The 26273-nt window shown below is 41.3% G+C and overlaps 1 protein-coding gene across 7 annotated transcripts in view; it reads right to left on the bottom strand.

Annotated features, from left to right (window-relative positions):
- The window catches only part of ubr4 (ubiquitin protein ligase E3 component n-recognin 4), a 57924-nt gene that overhangs the window by 12569 nt on the left and 19082 nt on the right, over window positions 1-26273 (bottom strand). For 3 of the 7 annotated variants that reach the window (XM_053643949.1, XM_053643950.1, XM_053643953.1), the window contains 44 exons: window positions 25548-25935; window positions 25292-25355; window positions 24997-25188; window positions 24829-24899; window positions 24508-24700; window positions 23162-23395; window positions 20721-20891; window positions 20407-20589; window positions 20015-20173; window positions 19774-19926; window positions 19421-19648; window positions 19155-19312; window positions 18854-19025; window positions 18566-18767; window positions 17915-18078; window positions 17566-17782; window positions 17242-17458; window positions 16818-16850; window positions 16430-16493; window positions 16192-16326; window positions 15908-16082; window positions 15630-15761; window positions 15416-15537; window positions 15182-15293; window positions 14525-14655; window positions 14197-14374; window positions 13863-13967; window positions 11782-11919; window positions 10958-11126; window positions 10600-10804; window positions 10340-10453; window positions 8458-8667; window positions 8149-8298; window positions 7573-7800; window positions 7388-7466; window positions 6544-6756; window positions 5811-5979; window positions 5530-5674; window positions 5285-5370; window positions 1953-2040; window positions 1643-1836; window positions 1274-1513; window positions 1023-1161; window positions 799-924 (listed from right to left, as the gene is read on the bottom strand). In XM_053643949.1, the coding sequence (XP_053499924.1) occupies window positions 799-924; window positions 1023-1161; window positions 1274-1513; window positions 1643-1836; window positions 1953-2040; window positions 5285-5370; window positions 5530-5674; window positions 5811-5979; window positions 6544-6756; window positions 7388-7466; window positions 7573-7800; window positions 8149-8298; window positions 8458-8667; window positions 10340-10453; window positions 10600-10804; window positions 10958-11126; window positions 11782-11919; window positions 13863-13967; window positions 14197-14374; window positions 14525-14655; window positions 15182-15293; window positions 15416-15537; window positions 15630-15761; window positions 15908-16082; window positions 16192-16326; window positions 16430-16493; window positions 16818-16850; window positions 17242-17458; window positions 17566-17782; window positions 17915-18078; window positions 18566-18767; window positions 18854-19025; window positions 19155-19312; window positions 19421-19648; window positions 19774-19926; window positions 20015-20173; window positions 20407-20589; window positions 20721-20891; window positions 23162-23395; window positions 24508-24700; window positions 24829-24899; window positions 24997-25188; window positions 25292-25355; window positions 25548-25935 (7046 nt within the window). The remainder of the gene's footprint in view (window positions 1-798; window positions 925-1022; window positions 1162-1273; window positions 1514-1642; window positions 1837-1952; window positions 2041-5284; window positions 5371-5529; window positions 5675-5810; window positions 5980-6543; window positions 6757-7387; window positions 7467-7572; window positions 7801-8148; window positions 8299-8457; window positions 8668-10339; window positions 10454-10599; window positions 10805-10957; window positions 11127-11781; window positions 11920-13862; window positions 13968-14196; window positions 14375-14524; window positions 14656-15181; window positions 15294-15415; window positions 15538-15629; window positions 15762-15907; window positions 16083-16191; window positions 16327-16429; window positions 16494-16817; window positions 16851-17241; window positions 17459-17565; window positions 17783-17914; window positions 18079-18565; window positions 18768-18853; window positions 19026-19154; window positions 19313-19420; window positions 19649-19773; window positions 19927-20014; window positions 20174-20406; window positions 20590-20720; window positions 20892-23161; window positions 23396-24507; window positions 24701-24828; window positions 24900-24996; window positions 25189-25291; window positions 25356-25547; window positions 25936-26273) is intronic. The other 4 variants (XM_053643951.1, XM_053643954.1, XM_053643952.1 and 1 more) reach the window with 4 other exon arrangements.

The raw sequence follows: 26273 nt of genomic DNA, 5'->3' as shown, positions 1-26273 counted from the left end.
TCATATAATGGCAAAATGCCAGGTGCGATAGAAAGGCACGCAAATTACATTGACTACGTTTACATGGACAGCAGTAATATAATTATTAACCTTACTCTGAGAAAGATAATAATGTGATTAAGGTGTTTACATGAGTTGCTTTTAGAATACTCCTTCCATGTACCCATTTTACATGTTATAGACGTTCCCACCAGAATTTCACGTATTAACATACAGTTCGTCTTCGTTATGGTACCGTATATATAGTTTTGGGTGTTTTTATTTTTAATTTTTACGAATGCTTCCAGTGCGGTTAATTATTTGGTCATGCTATAAATACTAATAGACGACTGCATGAAGCCATGGGCTGCGTCCCCATCCGCATACTTTCCTACTGTATAGTAACCGAGATGCATGTATTTCACCTGCTACAGGTCTATAGTAGGCAAGTACACGGTTTGGGACGCAGCCGTGCTCTCGTTTGCCATAAAACGGTTGAGCACTGCCGTGTGTGTACGTGTCCTGTCGCAAAATGCTATGAAAACTCACACGACGTTAATAATGTGATTAAGGTGTTTACATGTCTGTAATACACCTCGATAATGCGACTAAAACAGGAGTACTCCACATGTCTTAATTCGATTTGTGTTTATTTCGAGTATGACCTTAATCGGATTAAGGTAATTAAAAATAGCTGTTTACATGGTAGTTTCTTAATCAGAGTATTGTCTTAATTGAGTTAATAGTGGATTATTGTTATCCATGTAAATGCACTGACTGAGCTTCTTGAGGAGTACTGGTGATGACATGCTGACTGACCTGAGGTTTCTCTGGTGCAGCCTCGTTCACCTTCGACAGCAGACTCTCTAGCTGTGGCCGATGGCCCATGAGTTGGTGATACACACGGTCAGCTTTGTCGAGCAGAGTGTTGATGTTGGTTACAGCCTATATAGTACAAAGAAGAAAAAAAAAAAAGCTATTATTGTTCTTCCCAATTTTAAAATGAAAGAAATGCATTATGTGTGCAAAGAAAAGTGTGATGCCTTTTTCCTGTCTTCCTCGTTCTCAATAGGATCCACAGCACAGCAGGGCTTTGCATAGAGCATGAAATCAAAGCGTGCATATTTACAGAAGCCACAAGCATTGCACAGGAAGGGGTCCTTCTCATCATAATTAATTGACCTATAAAAGGAAGAAGAAAAAAAAAAACCTTGTTAAACATAGTTTTCATATAAATAAATAAATTAAATTAAATTAAATTAAAAAGGCTGCCTTATGTAGGATCTCTCTGTACCTGCACTTATGACACTGGTAGACATTTTCTCCGCAGTTGCCACACACTCCTGGGTTAGCAGGTACAGATGCGCTGCAGCGTGGGCACTGTAGGGTCTCTGTAGATGCCTGGTAGTTCTCATAGAAGTCTGAGAACTCGATCATTAAATTGGAGGCCACGATGGGGAGCGGCAAGTCAATCTTCACTTCTGTCTGTCCAGGGGTCAACTGCACCCTCTTAGCCTTGTGCCAGCGGGCAGGCCTACAGTGGAGAAAAGACATTATGTGACAAATTATACTAACAAAACATCACATTATTTGATTACAGAGAATGTTAAAAAAAAAAAAAGTAATAATAATAATAATAATAATAATAATTAGCCATGCTTACTTATTCTTTAGCTCCACGATGGCCTGAACAGTCCTGTTGTTGTAGTACAGATTAATAGTGCGCACCATTTTTGTTCTTTTGAGGTCTCCAATCTTCACAGTGACTTTGCTGATAGTGTGGCTGCCAATCAGCTTCACCACTTGCTGTGTGGTTGTATAACGGGTGTCCACTTTGATAGAGGACAGTTTGATGTTCTGTCCAAAAAAATCCCCAGCACAGACAGTAGTGAATAAGCAATATACATCATCAGACTTAATAGACTGTACTATTTAAAAAGTTTACATAAACTCCAATGCAATGCCTGACTTACAGAGAAGGACACTTCAGGATTGTTGCATACTAAGCAGGGATCACTTTCAAGATAAAATCCATCAAATTCCACCAGGCCAGAAAGAGTACTTAAAAAGTAGGGGGAGAAAAGAAGAAAAAAAATAAATCAATCATTGTTCCTGGCTATTGCGAGAAATTACACATAAAACACATGTACCTTCATCGTCCACTTTATTAGGAACACCAGTACACCAGCACATTCATGCAGTTATCTAATCAGCCAATCATGTGGCAGCAGCGCAATGACAACACATTCTTCTCTGAGCTCTCTTAACAAGGAGTTTCAGCCTGCAGACACATTCACAGAATGTTTTTCCTCACCATTCTATGTTCTCACAACTCTAGTGATTTCTTGTGTGTGAAAATCCCAAGAGATCAGCAGTATGTGAAATATTCAAACCAGCCCATCTGACACCAACAACCATGCTATGGTTAAAGTGACAGCTCACATTTTTTCTTCATTCTGATGTTCGATATGAGCATTAACTGAAGCTCTTGACCTGTATCTGCATGATTTTATGCATTGTGCTGATGCCACATGATTAGCTGACTGGGTAACGCTGGTTACGGATGTAACCGTGGTTCTGTGAATTCCGGATGACCGCGAGACATGGCGCTATAGTAATGGATGACTCAGACCAGAAGAGTCACAAAGGAGTAACTCACCAGTAAAGAGCAGGGGTTACTACCGAAGCACAGCAGAGACCACATCGTGGGATGAAGCAATGCTGACATAGAAGCTCGCAAAGGTACAGGGAGAGGACCACGTCGCCACAGCACAGACGTCACTAAGAGAGACACCCTTGAAGGCAGCCCATGAAGATTAAACAAGCCCTGGTGGAATGGCAAGTAACTACCCACCATGACAGTCTCTGTTTAGACAGAGGGGCACCCTTCTTAACACCTTGATAACAGACAAACAACTGTTCCGAAGGTCTTAACTGCGCCGCAGCCCCTACATAGCACCTCAAGGCCCGTATGGGGAACAGGAGCAGAGAACGCTGCTTAAGGCTCGTCAGCTAGAAGGAACACAGCTCAATAGACTGATTAATGAGATGGTGCAGGAGTACCTTAGGAAGGAAAGCTGGATCGGGCCAGAAGACAACACTGGTATCCTCCGGTTTCCATCTCATGAAGGACCGACTCACAGAGCATGAAGCTCACAGACCCTTTTCGTAGATGCCCCAGCCAGAAGAAAAGCCACCTTTAATGACTTCCACCTAAGACCTGCCCTGTCCATCGGGAGATTGGCAAAGGGACTCCAAAACCGGAGGTAAACTCCATGACGGGGAAAATGAGCCGGGTTGAGGCACCTTGCACCCGAGAAACTGCAAACCAGGTTATGGGAGCCCAAAGACAAGCCGTCTACAGGCGAATGGTGCACAGAGATAGCCGCTACATAAACCTTTAAGGTGGAGGCTGCCCTACCACTGTCCAAAATACCTTGTAGGAATCCCAAAACTAGAGAGACTGCACATCTTATAGGGTCATCCCCACGAGTCTTGCACCATGTACAAAAAGACTCCCATCGATAGGCACAAACACTCATGTAGAAGCAGCCCTCGCGTTGAGAACAATGTGAACGACTGAAGGCTCACAGTCTGCTAAGAGGGAGTTGGCCCCAGAGGCCAAATCCATAACTGTAGGATGCCAAATACGTCTGTCCATCTGAGACGATAGATCTCTCCTGAAGGAAAGCAGCACCCTGTGTCTGCCTTGAGCAATTCTGTGAAGTGTCTCTCACAGCAGAGGAATTGGAAGAAAGGCATACGGGAGAAATCCAGCCAATCGTGTGACAGTGCGTGCTGCCCCAGCGGACTGGACGTTTCCATCTGGTCAAACCACAACGGGCAGAGAGTAGCGTTCTACGACTTCCGCAATACTGAATTCCTACAAAAAGTGTCCTGAACTACATCCAGGTGGAGCCTCCACTCGCCCAGATGAAGCCAATTTCTGGACAGAGCATCTGCAGCCTGACTGGCAATCCCCGGCAGATAAACAACCTTCGGTGATGCAAACCATGGGAGGGACCAGGTAAGGATATCGTGAGTGAGCCGTAGCAAGCCCTCTGACCTCATGGTGATTCAGATTGAAAACCATCGAAATGTTGTCCGAGTGCTGTCACAAGCACATGACGGCCTGTCAGCACCAGGAGGAAGTGTCTCAGGACCAGAAAAACCGCATGCATCTCCAGTAGATTTATGTGATCCATAGACAGCTCCCTTGACCATTCACCACAGACACCCCTGTGGTTCCAAACTGCTCCTCAACCGTTGAGGGATGCATCGGTTACCACCTCCCAACAATGGGGAACAATCTCCAACAGAATGCCTGCTGTCAAAAAAGCCGGTGCAGTCCAGTCAAAGGGCATGTACACAACAGCGAGTCACTACGATCTGCCGATGATTATGACTGAATGGGTCCAGACTGAAGTACGAATCGATCGTCACCCCAATTAACGTAATGGACTGCGTGGGAGACAATGGGCTCTTCGCCCTGTTCATCAAGAGACTCAACTTGGCAACACTGTCTAGTAGCAGCTGGCAATCGTGCACAGCCTGGTCCCTCATCTGAGTGCAAAGCAACCAATCATCCAGATATGGCAGAATCCGCAACCCCTGGGACCACAGGGGTGACAGGGCAGCCTTTATACACCTCGTAAACACTCGGGGGACTAGAGAAAAACCAAAGGGTAGGACCCTGAACTGGTAAGTCTGGTTTCTGAAGCTGAAGTGTAGTTTTGAAGAACTTCCTGTGATGCACAGCAAAAGGAACATGAAAGTATGCATCCATCAGGTTGACACTCTTGAACCAATCTCCCTCCATCACCAACCGAACATGCGGAAGGGGAGCTTCTTTATAAACTTGTGTCTCCTCAAATCTGAAGATTGGACGAAAACCTCCATCCCATTTTGGAAACAGAAAATATGTGAAGTAGAACCAGTCCCTTTGAACCAGGGGGTGAACAACCTCTACTGCCCTTTTCTCTAAGGAAAGAAATTCTTGAGAGAGAGAGAGCATTCTGGATGCTTCCCAAAAACGTATGGGGCCAGCATTCGAGGTGGAGTGCTGAGCTGCAGTGGCTTATATCATCTCCGCTCAGCTCACGTCACCACGTGACTTATTTTCTCTACCTATCTGGCTGGTGCTGCAATCATCCACTACTGTAGCGCCATCTCTGGCGATCAGGAGGAATGAAACAACTGCATAAATGAGCAGGTGTTTTTAATAAAGCGACCGGTGATATGTATATACTTAGACAGATATTGATATTTACAATGCACAGATGGACAAACTATCCTGACTACTTACTTGTAAATATTTGAGTTGGGATGATTAGTAAGTATGTGGTTTTGTGCCCTCAAAATCTCCACAGCTTTTTGAGAGTATTCCTTCAGCTATGAGGAACCAAAAATTTTTTTAAATATTAAGAGAAATTTATTTCAGCAGCAAAAAAAAAATAAAAAAAACAAGTGTATTTATCAGTAATAATGTCATTATTTGCATGTTGCAATATGAAAACACACATCTGCATTGGTATTATTAGTGAAATCCACCTTCTTTTCTGTTTGAGGGGTTTTGAGTGAGAAATAGCCCAACAGGTCCACAAACTGAGCAGCTTTACGGCCATATGCAGGGAGCTCAGGCCAGATAGCCCAAGTCAGGTCCAGCAGTAACTCTTGGTGGGCTTTGGTAGAATTCCTATAAGGAAGACATTTGTTGGGAATTAACAGACTTGTATCAAATGCAGCAAACATTACAATGAAATTTCACGAGAGAACGATCAAGCAAAGCAGTACAGTGAAGTGAGAGTATGTGTGTTACATATGCTATGTACCTGTAGATGTGCAGAGCCAGGCAGTGGGCTTGCCAGCGCACAGAGGAAGAGTTGGACTCCAGCAAGAAGCAGCGCAGGAACTGAATCAAAGTTTCTTTGTCTGCAAATTTGTTGAGCTGACTAACCAGAGCACTGCACAGCTGATCCTCCTGACTGCCCGCTCCTTCACCTGTACAGGGCAAAATGAGATGCAAGGGAGAAGAAAAAAAAATGCTGAAGCAAAACAATCCAGTAGTCACAAAAGAGAAACGCAATGTGTAGACATGCTTCCTATTTATAGAATTATGTTGTACTTGGCATTTCCTAGTTGGCACTCCAGGCTTCTGATCTAAACATACTCCACTTTCTCCTCTTTGAAAAACATGCATGTCCACAGAAATGCAACTAACAGTGTATACTTTAACTGGAAATTTTATTTGACAACTTTCAAATTTCTACTACGTTAACAAGAGGGATAGTAGGGCACTGGAACAGGAACCCGAACTGTGGTACAAATGAAAACCAAATACTTCTCTGCTACAATAATTGAAAAACTGAGGTAGAGGGAATAAAGCTTACTGTTTCTCATTTTTAACGTGTTTATATCTGCATGGTAGATTTTGTTCCTGATCATAAATCTCAACTTTACCACTTCATTGCACAACAATTATATCTTACCAAGTCCCAAATACAATGAAACGCATCATTACACAAAACAGAGTTAAAATTTGTTCTTGGGTGAATTAGTGATCACCTTCTTTATCCTTCTCTTTGTCCTCCTTTTTGCTCTTCTTGCTAGAGGACTTGCTCTGGGAGGACTGGGAGGCTCCAGCACCTGAAGAGCCTCCAGAGGAGGAGGCAGCCAGAACTTTACTACCACACAGTGCACAGGAGAGCAGCTGAAGCAACACTGGGGAGACACCCTCATCCACCAGGAAACTCACTTGCAGTAGGAAGTACAGCACCGCTGCCAAGAAAGACAAATGCATTAGCACTTCAACATTGTAATCAACCAAAAGGACACATCTTAAAGGTACATTTTATTTATTTTCTTTTTAAATTAGAAAATAAATAAAAGGCGCATTTTTACAATATGGATATTTTCTGTGAGGAGACATTTATTTAGCATTTCTGGAAGTAGTTTCCAGTGTCCAAAGTAGACGTCCTTTTTGCCTAACATTTTCAGAAATGTATTCTTGGCATTTTCTCAACCAATTTCTTGAGGAATCTCCCTGAGATGCTTTTAAAACAGTATTAAAGGAGTTCCCACCTACGCTGGACACTTACTGGCTGTTTTTTTGGAATATTTCACTCCAAGTCGTTCATTTAATAAAATATTTTTTGTAAGTAAAATGTTAGTTTTCTAATGAAAGAAATTAATATGTTGGCACAATTATATTTTAGTCTACAATACGGACTTAAAACATTTAATCATACACATTCAAATCTAAAGATTTTTCAAGTGTCGCCAAACTTTTGACTGGTAGTGTATAGAAGCAGCAAGCCCATTCATGTTGTATTACTTGTGCACATTATACCCCTAAGTCTTTCATTACTCAATATTTAAAAAAATGAAGAAAAAATCCCCTAAGACTTACAATCATCCTTGATACAGAACTTTTGCCAGTTGATTGTTCTCTGGGTTGCTATTTCAGCACAAGCTTTCAGGTGCTCCATCTAAAGCAAACAGACAAACCATCAAAAGTGTTAACTCCTAAGCATTGCCGCACTAGAAACTAGACACACAGTCATACACAGCGTTCCAAGGGCCCCACTCACTCACCAGATTGATGAGTGTGTCATACTGTAGCGCAGAGCCAGAGGTTGCTGTGACAATGCCTCCCCTGAGGAAGATGCCCTGCTCTTCCAGAAGCTTTTTGATGCTGCGAACGTGAGAGTCTAACGTATGGAGATCTCTCAATTGGCGATACTTCTCCTTTGAACCGCAGATAAACAGCAGCAACTTCCTCACCTGCCTCCTCACAAATGGAGTCTGTTGGATCATCAGGTACTGCAGAAGGGCAGGACATAAAAGTTCAAATAGGTCCCCATTAAATCTAAGCACACAAAACTTGAATATGCATGCCAGTATTGTACACTATATGGACACCTGACCATCAAACCCATATGTGCGTGTTGAATATCCCATTCCAGATTTAGTTGTTTGCTCTTATGATAACCTCCACTCTTCTTTCCAGTAGATCTGGAGTGTGGCTGTGGGGATTTGCCCATTAAACCAAAAGAGCATTAGTGAGATTGGGCACTGGGAAAGTTCCCAGGTTGGGGAAGTCCGACGTGTGTGATGGTCAGGTCTCTGCATACTTTAGTGTATAAGCTGGGGAGGATAAGACTGACTTACCTCAGATAGGAAGTAAAACCAACAGTGGTCAAAGATGGGGGGTGGAATGCGGGGGTTTGTGTCAGCAATCTTCTTGATCTGGTAGGGCAGCCGTAGCACCATTTCAGTGAGTAGTTGGGAGTATGCTTCAAAAACATCAGCAGCATGACCCTGAGGAAGCAGCACAACATGTTTAATTGTTTTCCACTCTAACTGTATGTTTTAGCACAAACCTCACCTTATATGAACGCTTAATTAATATGGTAGCTGCTGAAAACAGACAGACCATCATCGGATTATTCGTGAAAAAAAAAACTAAATCTGTATTACCTTGACATACTGCCTCAGGAAGAATGGGCTCATGTCAGGCGGAGAAGAGGATGTGTGGGGTTTGAGGAGCTGACTAGCAGCTGCTGGTTCCTCCTCTCCTTGCTGGGTTTTCCAAAACTCTAGCAAAGACTTAAGCACATGCAGACAGTAGTCTATCGCTCCCAGACTCAACAAAGCAGTTGCCGTTGCATTAGAAATGAGTGAGGAAGACTGCAAGATAAAAAGCAAAAACAAAAAAACAATCGTGAACATCGATTTATTTTTTATTTTTTGGAAGTGCCACTTAATAGTGTGGAATAAATATTCTGAACAAAACAAAAAAGAATCCAGTTTGTAGTAGATTTTGGTGTTAGGTTTATGTTATTAAGTGTAAATATTAGAGGTGCAACAACTAATCGATAAAATCTATAATAATCGATTATGAAAATAGTTATCAACGAATCTCATTATCGATTGGCTGGTCTGCGTGCGGCACAGGGAGATTTACTCCTTACGTTACTTCTGTTCCGAAAACAAGCTTCGGAGAGTAAATACTAAAATTGTGTCCCAAATGAAGTACTGTACACTTACACTATGCACTACTGTCTAGTGTGTGGATTTTAGAAAGGTAATATCTCAAAAACAACACTAGCTGTTTTTTTTTTTTTTTAACTAACCGGAAGTATAAGCCACTTCCTAGACGACGGTGCATGACATCATACGCACGCTAGTATTAGCAGACACCCGAGTCATAGACAATGACTTTCTTCAGTTTCCTTTCTGTCAGCGTGACCTCTTATTCCCAACATGACCTCAGTCACCATCAGACGGAGGCAAAATCATCACGTGACTGAGGAAGAAAGTGTGTAACCTCCAAGTCCTCTAAGGCAGGGGGCATTTTAAACACTGTGGAAGTCAATCCACGAGGACAAACTTATGTTCATATCCAAAATGCCCCACTGTGTGTAAGGTGCAGGGGAAACTGGTGCAAGCTGCTTAAAAGGTTTTAGTTTTAGTTTAATTTAAGCTTATTGTCATTATATGCGGTATTTGCGCGCTTGCAGTGTAAATTCTGTCGTTTATTATAATGGAAGAGATGTTAGTAACAGGGCCAGGTTGCTGATCATGTGCGGTGTAGACGTGCTGATATACAGTGCAAGCAAGATCTGTAATGTCTAATTAAAACATTATGATCAAAAGTAAAATAATATGTCTAAAGGCAGCGAGTAACAGAAACCACAAACTGCAGTGAATGTGAGTTTTTATTATTAATTTTAGGACTAGTTTAATTCGGTGCTTTTTGTGCATCCATAAAAATAATGCATAAATACTATGAAAAATGTTTATGCATACATACATGAAATTTATTTTATAGTATATATGCATTATTTTTATGGATGCACAGAAAGCACCGAATTAAACTACAGTCATAAATTAAAAATATTCTGAAATTCTAAATTCTAAAATATATTCTGGGGGTGTGTGTGTGTGTGTATTGGGTTCTTTTTTGTTTTGGACAAACAGTTGTGTAAAGTTTTAGTGTGAAACAACACTCAGTTTGTGGATTTTATTTCAAATAAACAAAAAAAAGTGTACCGAAAGTTTACCCTATCCAATCTGATTAATCGAAAAAATATAATCGGAAAACTAATCGATTATGAAAATAATCGTTATTTGCAGCCCTAGCAAATATAAATCTATACTGTATAGGTTATTGCAAAAATACTGATTAGTGTTGAATAAAATGAATCTTTGACAGGTTATACCAAGACCCTAAAAAGGTAGTACATAAAGGCAACAAACAAAACAGAATGAAATATGTTATTTGTAGAAACATGTACTAAATGTTTATTTAAATAAATAAATAAATAAATAAATAAATAACCACGAGTTGCTAGGATACCTCAGAGGAAGGCTTGGAGCCAGACTTTGTACGTGACATGAAGACACTAAGGAGCCTCATGATGACTAGATGCACTTCATTTATAGGGCTGCGCTCATTCTTCTTTGAGACATCCTGAATGGAAACATGAAAAGTTCATAGTTAATACCTGGTAACGTTTGGGGAATATGGTCAATATAAAGGCACCATGTTTCCCACCGTGTGGGGAAAAAAATGAAAGCAGGGGAAGAAAAAGTAAAAGAAAAAAACCTTCTACTGACCTTTTTGTGCATCCCAAGCTCGCCAATGAGCTGAGTCAGCAGGTCATCTAGCGCTCCCTTGTCCTTCTCATCCTCTCCATCCAGGTCAGCAGTCAGCATGAGAATCACCTGCATGTAGGGAATGGCACGTACTCCACCCACACTGTGCAGCTGAGGCAGATGTTGCAGGAGCCGCTCTAAGAGCATTAACCGTACCATGTGCAGCCTAAACAATGAAGAACAAACAGAATTTCCAACATACAGTAGATTAACAGCTGACACTGTAACTTATGTAAAACATACAGCCACCTGCTCTGTATATTAAACGGGTCTAATACATTTTAGTGCAGTGCTGCTTGGTGTAATACAAAGGGCAGACCTATTGCTAGTGTGAAGATCCCCCTCGTTTTCTCCTTCTCCTTCAGAGCCGTCTCCCTCCTGCTGGGCTGTGGTGGTGCTGATGGCTCCAGTGCTGGAGCTCACACTGCCTGGCCCTGCATGGTGGCCCTCCACTGTGGTGTCTCCGTAAGCACTGCTGCGCCCAGACACTACCAAAAAAGAAAAAAGAAACAGATTTTTCAGACAGCATAATCCTAATTAGAGCCCATGTTAGACTACAACCACTGAAGAACAAACAGCTCAGTCATTTAAGCCAAAAGCAACACTAGTGATGACTATAAAGTCTGGCAAGTTTAGTATTTCAATGTTGCAGAGAATTATCTACTTTCTGCATTTGTTTGCAATGCCAAACTGCTAACATTGTAATATTTTTGTTGTACCCGAAGAGTAAGGCAATTGTACAGACAAAGTGCTCCAAGAAAAACAAATATTGATGTTTAAATCATCATACAAAGATTTCCAGAAAAGTAGTTTGTCAGAAAATACAGGACTCTCAACTACATGCCACTAAAACTGCATAAGATGAAAATCTTGATGAACTTAAGACGGGATGGTATGAACCGCACAAAAATGTTTCAACCCAGTGACTGAAGTTTGCTTCCCCCCTATCAAACCGCTGACGGAAAGCGGTGGCAAAAATCCACCCACAGAGATAATGAGACTGTAACCACCAAGACTTTAATAGTTACAGTGTACAATCTCTATACAATCTATAGACTGACTGAGGCAGAGACTACTTAAGCAGTTATAAAAGTTGTAATATATCCAGCCCCTCACACTCTGCTAACCAAAAATCTCCCTCACCGTTATGTTCTCCAGCAACTGAGTCAATGGCACTTCCTCCACTCTCAGAGCCCACACTGCCCCCGTGCTCGGCGGGAGAGGTGCGCAGCGTGGAGCCGTCTGTGGCCGCTGTGCTCCCCTCGTCGTCCGAGGCTGGGGCTGAAAGTATAACCAGAGCTGTTACAGGAAAAAGACAGCAGGCTTTGCAAGGGGGTTTTCTAAGGTACAGGCAAAGACATACAAGCAATTACAAGGATGCCACTGTTTACTATATACCCAGCTGCTAATTTATTAGTTATAACTAACCCGTATCTACACTTATGGCCAGTTATAACAAGTACATATAATATTAGGGCTGCACAATTAATTGGATATCGATGGCGATTACGATTTTGACTGCCCACGATTAAATGAACATGATCGACTGAGATATTGACGTTTAAAGTTCGTCCTCTGCTCATAGAAAACTCCACTGTTTTCTCCACTAAAATCAAGCGCTTCCTACACTTACAGCCAAACACATAGAGCGGCGCAGAGCTGACGGCATTTTGTAGTGCCAAAACCGGAAACGGTATTAGCATTTTAGCGCTCGAGCTGGCAGTTTCTCTGCGAGCTCCAGCGCTTGCGCGAGGGGAAATCATGACACTAGCAAGCGCAATGCTAAATGGCACTACAGAGGTTGTCGGACATTAAACCTCATCACACCAAACGGGAAAAAACTTTGCAGATAAACTCAGGCCTCTACAGTGCGACCATTTCTGTCGCATTTGCGACTGAAGTACTTTGTCCGACTGTGACTAAATAATCATTCGCTCCGGTGCGAGTGACCTGTTCGGAGTTGTATAATACAATCGGAATAAAAACTACAGAAAGTCCAAAATGCAACTACACCAGTAACTGCAACAGTTACTTTCACAATGCTTTTCATCTCAGTCAACCCAACAAGTGTGGAAATACTGCAGAGAAGCCATTATGATGACGAATAACACTGAACATCATCTGCTTCTCTCAACTTCCCGATCTCACAACCGCCATCTTTTATTGATCACGCACTATGTTCCTAAATTCTGTCATAATTGACAAGTTCTCATGCCTACTTGTTTGTTATATTGTGGCACATTAACGCTCCCATCTCTTTAAAAAAACAAAACAAAACAAACAAAAAAAATAAACACACTAAACTTCAACTGTGCGCCTAAATTTTTGTAATCTCCTAAAAGAAATTGTCTTGCGTCTCTCCTCCTGTAAACACTTATTGCCTTTTCTACATATGCCTGAATTGTTTTCATTTAGTTGCATATTGTTATATTTGATGCATAGTTTCATTTGGTTGATGGCATTTTTATTTTTTTTACTAATCCTATATTTTGGGTACAATTTTATTTATATTTTGCTTCTACGAGACGATGCACTTTAAGGACCAGTCTAATTTGATGCAAAGATTTGTACATTAGCAGGAATGTAGCAGAGCATGGAGGCTAAAGCAGCGGTCTGTTTATTTAAATGAGTAAGTACAATAAAAATATGTTGTCCCTAAAATCAATGAATAATCGTGATAAATAATCGAGATCTCAATATTGATCAAAATAATCAGGATTATCATTTTGGCCAAAATCATGCAGCCCTATATAATATAGGTGCTTTCTGCAAGTATACAATTACTGATTGTATTCCCCTCTTCCCTGTCCATCAGTAGAAAGAGACCATGTTCCCACATACATGATAAGTTATAATTAAGTTACCTAATAAAATGGCCAACTAGTGCTGCTAAGAAATGAGCAACTGAGTATGTATAAGGGTCTACATCTAAAAGTTATAAACCCAGAGCTTCATAATCCTGGTCCTGGAGTAACCCCTAGCCTGCACACTGTGCTATTTTACCTTCTCTAACTCACCCAGATCAACCTAGCTCAGTCTAGCTAATGAGCAGAGTTCAATTAGGGGGGAAAAAGCTAAATGTGCAGGGGCAGGAGTTCACCAAAAGTCGGATTATGAAATTTTTTGAGCATCTTATGAGAAATTCTTACTATAAAATGAAGGATTTTACTTTGCTACGAATGTGCTCAAGAAAAGTACAGTTGAGGAAAAGCAGGTGCAGTTACCTGATGCAGTTGTGTCTGATAAGGTGCCTGCATCCAGAGAGGAGGAGCTTGGAGCTTGGCCAGAAAGGCCCAGACTCTGTAGTCCCAGAGCACTGCTGCTGCTACCTGTAACAGTAACATATGCAGACACACTTCACAAACCAAGCTGCGATGTAGCACCACATTTACCTACAGGCCATTTACATGTAGAAAAATATTGCAATTTTACCACCTTTTTTGATAAGACCAACTTCAGTAAAACACAGAAATATCATCTCCCACATACACCAGGATAGGAGAATTCCTGTACTCCTAAACCAGTCGGTTGGAACAATTCTAAGTTTCAGATTTTAACCTTGCTGATCCTGTTGAAGACTGAGAGCTATGGCTAGCTCAACCATGGTCTCATCATCAGCATCAGGAGGGATGTCCAGCATTGGAGGAAAGCCCTCGGCCCCGGCCAGCAAAGCCTCTAGAGGGGACGGGTTCCCATTGTTCACGTTCTCTGCGGTCTCCAAAACCATGGACTCAGACTGCACAGCACAGATGAAACGAGAGAGAAGGGGGAAAAAAAAAAAAGTAGAGCATTACATAATAAATGCCTTTTTCATAATTATATTAACGACATTAATAATGCAACTAGACTAAGAACCCAAGAGGGGCGATATTTGGGCAAAACTCACCACCATCTCAAAATCGCCGTGATCCACCTCACTTTGTTCTTGGCTCTCCTGCCTGCCGCCGTCTCCTCCAGTCATACCAGAGGGCTGCATTTTATCATCAGCATCATCATCGTCTTCATCATCTTTATCACCTGAGAGATTAGAAGGTAATTTATCCATGTTCAAATGTTGTTACACTATAAGGCACGGAGATTAAGAATGTTCACGTCCCTGTTCTGTGATTTTAGCAGATGAGACACTGGGAATGAAGTCATCACATTAGAAAACAAGTAGTACTTGATACCAACATCATCGACCGAAATTCCTCCACTACCAACTATCTACAACTAATCAAGTTGTTCAGAGTTTAATTACCCATATGTTTGCCTTAAAATATACTTTAAATAGAAAGAAAGCTATTGATGAAAAAAAAACTAATCAGACATTTCCAAAATCTAATTTAATCTAATCTGCTGGTTACAATGATCATGCCATATAAATCCTAAATCCTACAATCATTCAACCACCCAGAAAAAGAATACTACCAGTGGAGGCATAAATACAAAAAGAGAATGCTGATGACAAAGGCAGCACGTTTTGAGCCCATTACATACTCTTTGCATATTCGGGTTTTATGCAAATTTTGGAGGTTAAAAAAATTCCTATTATAGCACTTACCCATGGGTGTGTTGGAGCGTGGTGGAGAGGGCAGGGTCACATGCCTACGTTTATTCCTGGGTCGCAGTACTCTTATCAGGGCCTGTTTACAGGCGAAGCTCACAGAGGTGTCCTGAAATGATTGTAAATATTAGTTACGTACAGAATGCTCAGATTATAGACGGAGCAATTTAACATGTTTCAGGTAACAAAATATGTAAAGTGCAACAGCATCAAATCAAATCTAGACCTTACAGGGCAGAGCAGCATCTGCATGTAGATTTTAGAGGCCACATTAATGTAGTCCAGCTCACAAGTGCAATAGCCATGAATGATATCCACGAGTGCATTTACGGTGGCTTCAATATGGGTTAGTCCTCAAAAAGGCCAAGAGAGAAAAGTTATTATTGCGCAGTCTCTGTAAATATGAACTAAATACAGTCTTGAATACTGAGATGCATCTATTTACCAGGCAAGCAGGCTGGAGCAAGGAAGGCATTCTTGGGTTTGAGAGCATGGAGCTTCCAGAAGTTATTAACAAGCTGCATAATGAAACTACAGCCTTCAGTGTCTGCTTGCCTCAGCCCATCCTCACTCAGATCTGAGACGATGAGAGTTAATGCAGCACAAAAGAACAGGAAAACAACAGGATATTTGCAGGAGCAATATTAAGATATACCTGTAGTGTTCTACATGTTAGGACACTACTATTGTAATACAATTTTAATAGCATTTGTTATTGTGTACCAGATTCTGGATGAGGCATTTTGGACTCTGTGAAATGCACCAGGTTGTTGGGTCTCATGATGGCGATGGAGCGGGCGGTTATCACAAGCCGCTGGAATACTTCAGGGTCCAAATCCTTGCTTTCCTTACTGCAGCTATTTAAACACTGGACTGCATTACTCAGCAGAGACTGATCCTGCAAACAGGAGACTCCACAATTAAATAGCAACTTGTACTCATTATGTCATTAATAAGGAAACAGGAGATGCCTTGATTATCTACAGGTGGGTAACTTGGGTCAGTACCTTGTGGTTATGGTAGGCTGTGCGACTAGTGTGCAGACTGGCCAGAAGGCCTTTGGTCTGCTGCTGGACTCCAGCAGGAGTCGGCATGGACAATAGAAGAGTGGCTAACTCCAGAGCTGGGGCTTTATTTTTCTCCTAAATAAGTGAACAAAAAAATGTAAACATTAATTTCGTAATTCTTTTTGCAAATTCCTTATTAGTTCTTAAAGTGCCAACAAGGGTACCAAGTTTTACTCACCTTCTCACTGGCTGAACCAATTGCATAGCAGCTCTCTACAGCTTCAAGAGAGCTAACCACCAACCTAGGGGGGAAAAAAAACAGGAGGTCAGAGTAAAGTGACCTAAAAAAAAAAAAAGCTTTAAAACCACCCAATTCAAAGCAAATAACTAACTAACAATCAAACATGTCTAGCACATCACTGCACCAAAAATACACCCAGCTAAAAGCACATAATAAAGTAAGCAATATTATGAGATGTCATGAAAGTGAAAATTGCTTGCATTTTTTTTCCTTAGCCATAGCAAGTTTAGCATAGCAAGAACTGCTTTGTTTTTGCCTTGTATGTGCTGACACACTCTCACACGCACACCATGCAAACAAGCAGAAAAAAGGGCGGTTTACTAACCGGTCCAATGTTGATAAGGACTCAGTTTCACAACTTTATTTTATTGTTTTTGGGAGCAAAGAAAAAGAAATATGTGTGAGGATCACAGAAAGAAACAAGTAAAAAAAAAAATGATCTGTATGTAACAGAAGACATGTAAAGCATGCAAAGCACAAGTCATTATGAAGGTAGCCATGCACTGGGCACACCACACACTCCTCCACGCCACATCTCCCTGCCCTCCTTCTTGCGTCGTTTATTAAAGCAAATTTAGGCAAAATATATTAACATGAAGACAAGACAATTTACATATAGAGAAATGAAATTAAAGAAAAAAAATAAAGAATTTTAGATTCAGGTTCATAGCTGTGTAGGCTGTACTGAGGTACTGATTATGATTTGAATTAGGGGTAAGCAGCAGAGGTCACGAGCAGGTTAGCCTCACCTCTCCAGTACTGTACCGCTGGTGGAAGTGGGTGTGGTTATATCGTTGTCTCCAGTGCCATTGCCTTGGTTCAAGTTGGGGCTGCACACGTTGTTGACTGAGGCAGAAGGGAAGTCCTCAGGGGGTTCATCAGGCCACCCAAACTGCTCTTTGGTTTTACCATAGATCTTAATGGAATCTAGCATTGTTACTCCTGTAGGGTCTACAGATGCACCAACTGTGAAGGTCAGACACAAAGGGGGAGGGGGAGAAGGGACATCAAATAATGCAGGTTGACATCGCAGTCCTCCAGAACCACAGAATACAGTGCAGAAAATCATTTACTGAAAATGGAGAGCTTCTTGTCAGCCTGTAGGGCCTCTTCCCGCGTGAAGGGCAGATCGAACCAGCGGGAGCGAGTCAAGTTCATCTGCATCGTGCGGCCGAAGATCTCGATGTACGATGGAGCTCTTTCTATGGCCTGAGTACCAACCTGTACCCTCATACCAGTCATCACCATAGAGCTGTTATTGTTGACCACCTCCACTGTAAATCCACCAGGCTGAGGAAAAACACACTAGCTTTGTAAACATGCTAACAGTAATCTGCCGGGAAAATATTCATTACGAACACTAACTCAATGCAGCATCATTATTAATTCTTTATTCATTTATTTACTTGCTTGTTTGTTTACCTTGGTGTTGGCCACATACATCCCAGAGGAGTTGAGGCGGTGTTTGATCTGCTGCCCGTTATAGACTTGCAGCAAGTCATTGCCTCCAAACTCCACTTCTGTGAGCTGCTGATTGTGTTCGAAGAAATCCACAGGAAATGTCACCTGGCTGGATGTGCGTGTAGCTGCAAGAGTGACAAAGTCCAAGATTTAACATAATGGGGAAAGGAATGAGTTGAACTTATTTCTTTCCCCACTATTAATGAACAATTATGTTTGTATGAATTAATGTTTTAGGGCTGAACAATTAACCTTAACAGGATCACAATTTTCGGCTTCCCCCAATTAAACTACATCAGCTACAGTACAGATGAACTTTGCTAAAGTTAGCTAATTTACTAAAAGTAAGATTTTTTTTTAAATTGGGGCATTAAATCTATGACATTTTAAAGTACAGTCAGTTAATGTGACTGGGGTGCAATCTTACAAATACACACTTGTATAACGTACAGGGAAAAGTGCTTACAGATTTGTGTTAAAACCATTTTATTTCTAAATTGGCTGAATAATAAGGATAAATAAATAATAAGATTTCAATAATTATCAGTTTAGACATTACTATGGTTAAAAATATTTAAGGCTACGGTAAGCTGTACTGTGGCGTGAACTCACTAGCTGCAGCAGCTTTGCGTTTCCGGACAGGCTTCATGATACTGATGACACCACTGGGCTGCAGAGATGGCTGGAGCCAGTAGGATGTGTTCTCGACATTGGCCATGTAGATGCGGAGGCTGCCGTCCTCACACAGAAGGATCATGGTAGTACGCTGCTGCTCGTTACTGGCTGTGTGACGAATGGCCACCATGTCCTGGATCTGTGCAGCAGAGAATAAGCCTTCAGAATCATCAAAAACAAATCATCACACACACATTTACTGCTATGCTGAGACCGAGGACAAACCTTGGCTTTGGCAGGTAAAGTTTTGATTTCCTGGATCAGGAAGGTGTCTGGCTTCACCATGATGACCAACGGGATCCCTGTGGTCTGCTGCACACAGCAAACTAGCCCTGGGTGGTTCATTACCTCAGACCACTGACACAGAGCTGGAGAGGTTTTACTTCCTCCATTCGACCTTTATTTAAGAATAAAAACGACCGTATTTTACATGAAAGAAAAAATGTTAAGATGGCTCGGATACTGTAAGAAATTTCTTGACAGTTAAAACATCATATCTAGAAAGATACTAAGGAAAGTGGCATACGCTTTAACGTTTATGGTGAATAGTCTTTGTGTGTCCATGTTGCTGCGGTTGACTGTTGCAGCAAAGGACTTGCCCTGACTGTAACTGAAGAAGAGCATCTGCAGCACGTGGGAGTAGTATACAGACACGCCTCCTCCTGCCACCTGGCCGTTGCTGTCCTGTGAGGAAAACCAACACGGCAAACCCTTAACGCTTTCCTCTAACTACAAGCATGCAACTACGCTTAGGAATCTATATCTCTGTGTATACAAAGTAAAGGCAATCACCTTTAAGTCTTCGTGGCTAATCTCCAACACATTGGTAACATAGAAAGGCCCGTGCTGAGCGCTGCTGGTTTCATCCATCACCTGAGTGTACATGTAACCAGCTGAAGACATAATAACGATTATGTTTTTGCCCTCTTCACTGAACAGGAATGTGGCGTCTCTGATCTTTGAGCTTGGAAGTAGGAAGTAATACATGGGGCTCAGGGCATCCACAGATAAATCGTAGATCTGGAAAGAAAGGATTAACTATTAGTTATAAAACCTTCAAAAGCATGCAGCATTTGTCTGAAATACTCTGATTATAACTAGTAACCCCTCAAGACTGAAGTATCAATATCAGGAGAATGGTTCACCTTAACAAAGTCAGCTGTGATAATAGCTAGTTCTGTCTGAGATCCAGGCAGCCAGATGGCCTTGATTATGAAGTTTCCAGTTGCCAGCTGAGGATGCAGTACCAAATGATCTGACACAGAGCCTGTACTGCTGAACGTGAGCACGTGACAGTCCTAGAAATTGGAGACACGCATGTAGTTCAGCCATTTTACAGATGTAAAAGAGTTCCAATTAAAATATATATTTTCAGACTTGCATTACCTTGAGGCCGCACACAGCCAGGTAGTCTTCATTACATGGGTTTCCAGTCAGGCTGAGGACCGTGAAAGGCACAGGTGCTGAGGCCAGACGCGTCAGAGTCAGTTTCCTCTTACTGGAGTCAGCCTGCTTCAGGAGGGCCGACAGCTGCAGGACTGTAATCTTTGAGGGGAAAAAAATTACAGTCGTAAACGTTACACATACAGCTTGATGAAAACCTTTCACAGCCGTAAACAAGGATTTACATAATACAATTGAAACATTTAAACAGCTGAAGGATTTCTATAGATGGTTATAATGCATTTATGTGCATCAATGAGTTTTTTTCTTCCTCCATCAACTGATCAATCACAAAAAAGTTCAATTGAGAGCCAAGGTATCATCAGTGAACTTACCTTGCCCTTCTCGTGGCTGACAGCAAGGTGCTGTCTGCGTCCATGGGGAGAAGACAGCACACACATAGCCACACGACGCAGAACGTGAGCACTGATGAGCTGCCTAATGGTCTGGCCCTGATCACCACTATAGTTCATCCTTACATTCTCAAATGCACCCTCCTGAGAGCCCAGAGTGGGAACCTGGACAAGCCACAAACACACAAAACAACAACTCGTCTTTACAGACAGTAGCGTTTGTACTGAAAAACAGTCAAGAAATTAAAGTCTGTAACATTCAGACTCCTTGATGGTGCTTAGGACATTGTTTGTACCATGAGCTGGTCAGTCATCTCTACAGTCTTATCCTGGGTGTGCAGTTCATTGAGAGCATGCTGAGCACGGCTGCTGCTGCCCACAGCCGAGTCCTGCTGGAAATTGGTCTGGATGGCATCCATTAGGAAGCTCAGCAGGTCCAGCACTAGGGCAGCTGTTGACGAAGTTGCCTGAGATACACAAAAGAGGAATAGGCAAATGGTTCAAAACTTTTAAAATAAATAAATAAAAATACACTAATGCCAAATACTAGATGAAAATAAGCATATTTTATTTATAAGTATAATACAAAGAACACCACTAAGTCATCTCAAAATTCCAGTGATGCAGCATTTCTCAAAACAAAAAAAGTGCCATAGAGTTGCCATAGTAAGAGACCGGGAGGGGGATTTCTCCCCGGTTTATGAACGCCTCTCGCATTAGATTTTTTCTGTTCTTAGTACTGCACTTACAATAAAGTTTTTATTTATTAGAATGGACTTAGGGTTAGGGTTGTAACAGCACCTATAGCACAGGGTATCTATAGCACACGGTATCTGCAGGTATCAGCACTATATAAATTTATACTTTTTAATACCATAAAGACATTTCCAAAATATTTTAAGACCTGCACATCACTTCAATCATGCTACACAATACATCAGCTATAATAGATTGTGTTCATGCATATACATACATACTTTCCTGGGTTTAAGTAAACTATAGTAGGGTAAACTTCTATAGAGGTAGATGAGAGACTGTAGCAAATATCCTTTTTGTATTACAATTTGCTCCAACAGTGAACGACAAAAAAAAATCCAGTATTTCCTTCCCATGACTTTCCAAGAGAGGGGAAAAAATGTGATGGATTATGGTAGTCAGAAGAGAAAAAGATTTAGAATTTACTATCACTCGTTTAGCAGCTGTATTAGTAACCCCCTCGCAGCAGTGTTTACTAGGTTTATTTGAAATTTAATGCCAGGGTAATATAACAAGTAGTGTTATAAATGCACAGAAATTCTTGTAAAGAAGAAAAAAAATAAAATGAAATAAAAGAAACTTTGCTAGTTTATAATATTACTATTGCACTGAATAATACTTACCTGTAGTACATTTTTATTTGTGGGTACAAATCGTAATACATTTGACTAAACTGCCTTTTATGCGTTAGACCTTGTGGCTTTTATTTTGGCGGAAAACCGCAGGAAGACCTCCTTTTAGCTGGCAACAGTTTTTTTTTTTTTTTTAGATTCACTTCTCATTACCAATCAGGTGAAATGCTGTAAACCTCTGCCACAAAAATGTTTGAGATTACGGTAACATAAAACCAAAGCGAATCTGGCGTGAGTTGTGTCTACATGCACGTTATAAGCGACTCAAACTCCCAGCACACACAGAAATGAAGTTATTGTGAACGGAGCCACACACACACACTCCAAGAGCAACACAGTCACACAGCTTTACCATCTCAAACAGCAACGAGCGAAAATTAAATCCATCTATGGTGTCGGTTCGGTTGCATTTTTAAGACCTTTGAAACGTGAATTTAAGACATTTTAATGCCTTAATTAAGACCTTATTTTTACATTAAGGAACTTAAGATATTTTAAGACTTTTTAAGGACCCGCAGACACTCTGATAGCAAATTATGCAAACGGTGGTTCTTTTAAATAAAGGGTGTACGTTTTATATACACACACATACGGAATATATATATATATATATATATTACACACACACACACACACACACGTTATATATATACATACGTTATTTATATATTATATATACACACACACACACACACATATATATATATAAAAACATAGTTTGCATTACTTGCTATAGATGGCACAGTTACTATTTTGCACAACTTAGTGAATGCTCCTTTCTCGACAGAGTAAATTATGGGGACCTAGTCTTTCATGACATGAAATACCTCCGTAACTGAAAAGTCAACTTGGGGTATCCTCCTCAAATCTGAGCTCCTTCTCCATTTACGGAGTGACGCCAAATCATTTTACGTAAACTTGTTCATCTGACTTTTCAATCCTGGACCAATTCCGTATCTCTTAAGTGATATTTGAACCTTTTGCTATGAGCTCAGTCCTCGGCTAAGTGGTACTTGTCCATCTTGGTGTTTATGTGCACAGTGTTTGAAGGCATTCATCAAGTTAAGAAGGCTGTGTTTTCCTTCAAACTGGTTTAAACTTTTAAATAGCATTTAGAGATGTTATAATTTACAGGTGCATCTCAAATTTTTAATATCGTATTGTAATTTGTTTTTACCATAAATAAATTTGAAAACTGGAAATCTTTATATTTAAAAAAGATAAATAAAAAAAGGATGCACCATTTTGCTATTAATAATCACCTAGAATTCAACTTAATCCACTTGAAGCAACAGAATTCCCCCTCCCCCCCCCTAAGTAACAGGATCCCACGGATCAACCACTCTTACCACTTGGGCTAGAAGGTCCTCTCTGCAGCCTTCAATGTTTTTGCACACACTGCTTTTCTTGGGCTTCTCTTCATCGCTGCTCCTGCCATCACAGATGGTGACTTTGCCTTTGTCAGCGGGTGAGGCACTCTGATGCCGGATGGCACTTTCGGGCATTCGTAACTCGCTCTGGAAAGCTGAGGACTCCTTCATAGTAGAGCTCATTCCACTGCTGGGGCTTCTCTTCACCAGAGCCTGGGCAACAAACACATGTGGAACAAAGTTCAAACATGTGGACAAAACATACATTTAAAATACTTGAAACAGTTATTTCTGTTCATGTTAAATGGGGTACCATGGAGTACAAGAGGACTTAACAGACCAAGCTTGATTTTTAACAGGACATGTCAGAGGTAATTAGACATTCTGATTAGTTTTACATGCTTTGGGATGCCGTTAAGGCCTGGATTATAATTGGCGCGTGACTTTGTGCGCGCGTACAGAAGCAGCAGCAACGCGAACGGTATTGCTCACATGCTCATCTGCGTACGTTACGGAAACAGATTATTTATCTGGTCAATAAAAAGTGACATCCACTAGATGACACATAAGAGTTAAAACATCCTGAATCCTGTCAGGTTTCTAGGTAAAGCTGTAAAACTTTGAGTATGCATTCACGCACAGCTACATTAAACTCACTGACGAGCGGTTTCTCAGTCATCATGACTTTCATTATCTGCGTCTCAAATCGAAAATCATCACCTTATATTCCCAAAGTATTTAATAATCTAGAAGATCCAGAAAATTGTTCTGCAAGAGAAACCTTTCATTGGGTTTGAAATCTAGATGTGAGGTTTCTAAAAATGTAAACACCAACCATTATAGGTAAAATGGTTAGGTGTCAGTACTCGATACCTTTAGAAGCATATGCAAGAATGTGATTTCAGACGATACTACTTTGCGGACACGGTATTGTATGATGCCACTGTGTATGCGGACATTGTACCACACGGACATGTAGCATCGATTTCTCAGCGCGTACAGCAGTGACGCTCCAAACGGACACAGGACACGTGTGTGTTTAAAAGCAAGTATAATCCAGTCTTAAAAGGGACATGCAGGAGAGATGTAATGGTTTAATGTTAACATGTCCACAGCTAAGAATATTTAAATATCTAGGGAAATGTATTGTACGGCTAAAATGATAGTTTATTGAATCACCAATTAAATGTATAACCAAGTTAACATGAAGGAAATATGATGATTCGTGAAAACGATATTGAAAATCCTGATGGGCTGAAAGGAAAAAAATAAAATGGGATGAGCTCATGACTTTCAATGATAACTGATTTGCAAGCCAAAGTTACCGCTGTTGTTCTTTTCCCATGATGACTTGAAGTATTCGGTCTCACCTGGCAGCTGCCATCCTCCTTGGCCCCGCAGTCACAGAAGAAAGAGCCGTATTTGGCATAGGAGATCTCATGGTCTTTGTGACAGACCTTGGCACACACTGTACACACACCTACCCCATCCACCATCTTACAGGTGTGACAATGATACCTGTATAGGGAAAGGAGAGTATTAAGGCCAGTGCTGTATTTTTAAATCAGTGTAGATTGTCGGGGGGGGGGGGGGGGGGGGGGGGTTGGTAGGTACATATAGTAGATGGCTAGTTCTTCCGTCATTACCAGTGCTGGTTCATGAACTCCTTCTGTGTAATGGTAAAGGTACAAAGCTTATTGCAAAGAGAATCCTCATCCTAGGAAACAAAACAAAAACCCAAACAGAAGCAAGAATTAGGCTTCTAATACCAAGACGTCCAATTCATAGACCCTGACAGCAGACAATTTCCTGACCGAGTCCTCAGCCTGAGAGTCTTCCTCCTCCACAGCCAGTTCCTCCACCCAGTCTGAGTCCACCTCAATGGCTTTCTCCTCTCCCTCCATCAACATCTGGGATGAGCCCTGACCACTGCTCTGCCTTAGTGCATTCATCACATCTGCCAGATATGAGATTATGTGGCATGCACACTCCAACATGCTGGCGTGCTGAAAAAATTACAGCAGAGTTCAGACAACTTCCCAACAAGGAGTCCTTAAAACTTCATACAAACTATTATTGTTATTAAATATTACAAACTATTGTGCTTACTTTTCCTTGTGAAACATTGGCAGTAACTTTCTCCACAACGTTCTTCTGAAATAAATATTTTTTACTGAAAGAAAAAAAAATCATGTTAATTCAATTGGAGTGTCCACGCACATTCAATAACATCTGGGACTAAAGTGGAAAAAAAACAACACTTTTTGGGGGTATATAGAGAAATCGAGAGTGTTTGGTGAAATTATGAGAAATCTTAAAGGAGAGGAAAGCTGAGGGAGAGTTGTGATCCTTTTTTATGACTCACCATCTACTGAGCCAGTCGATAGCAGCCCTGTGCAACTGTAAATGTCCTGCACCCTGGCCAGCACTGGCCAACGTGGCCATAATAACCATGAGTTCGGGAAAGCCGGCTCCGTCTCCACTTGCCAGCATCTCTGTGGCCATGGGGATGAGGGTACTGAGCAGCACAGTGCACACGCCCTCACCCACCTGGCTGTTGTCTCGCACAATGTAAGAAGTGAGGAGTTGCAGCAGCTGCCGGTTCTCCTGCACGGTGTCCAGCTGGTCTGAATCTTTGGGTGGTGAGGCGGTCATGCGAGTGAGCCAGGCCTGCAGCCTCACTGGCTCCACACAGGCCAGCTGTGCCAGAGAACCACACAGGCTAAGCAAGCTAGGGTTGGGACTCTTCTCCGCTACACAGAACATATGGAAAGGAAATACATTAGATTATACTGGACAGTACACTAGTGGTCAAATGTTTGGAGTGACTTGATTGAAATGTTTCTCATGATCTTAAAAATCTTTTGATCTGAAGGTGTATGATTAAATGTTTGAAATTGGTGTTGTAGACAAAAATATAATTGTGAATACATTTCTGAAACTTCTAGGCAAAAAGGGCATCTGCTTTGAAGATGCTAAAATTGGATTTTTTTATCACAGCATAATTCCCATAGTTCCCATTGGGGGGGAGAGATAAAAATAAAGAATGGGCGTGTCTAAACTTTTGACTGGTAGTGTATGTGGCCTAGAG

The sequence above is a fragment of the Ictalurus furcatus genome, chromosome 15 (assembly GCF_023375685.1).
Source record: "Ictalurus furcatus strain D&B chromosome 15, Billie_1.0, whole genome shotgun sequence".
Taxonomy (NCBI): domain Eukaryota; kingdom Metazoa; phylum Chordata; class Actinopteri; order Siluriformes; family Ictaluridae; genus Ictalurus; species Ictalurus furcatus.
This window is presented reverse-complemented; position numbering and strand designations above follow the sequence as displayed.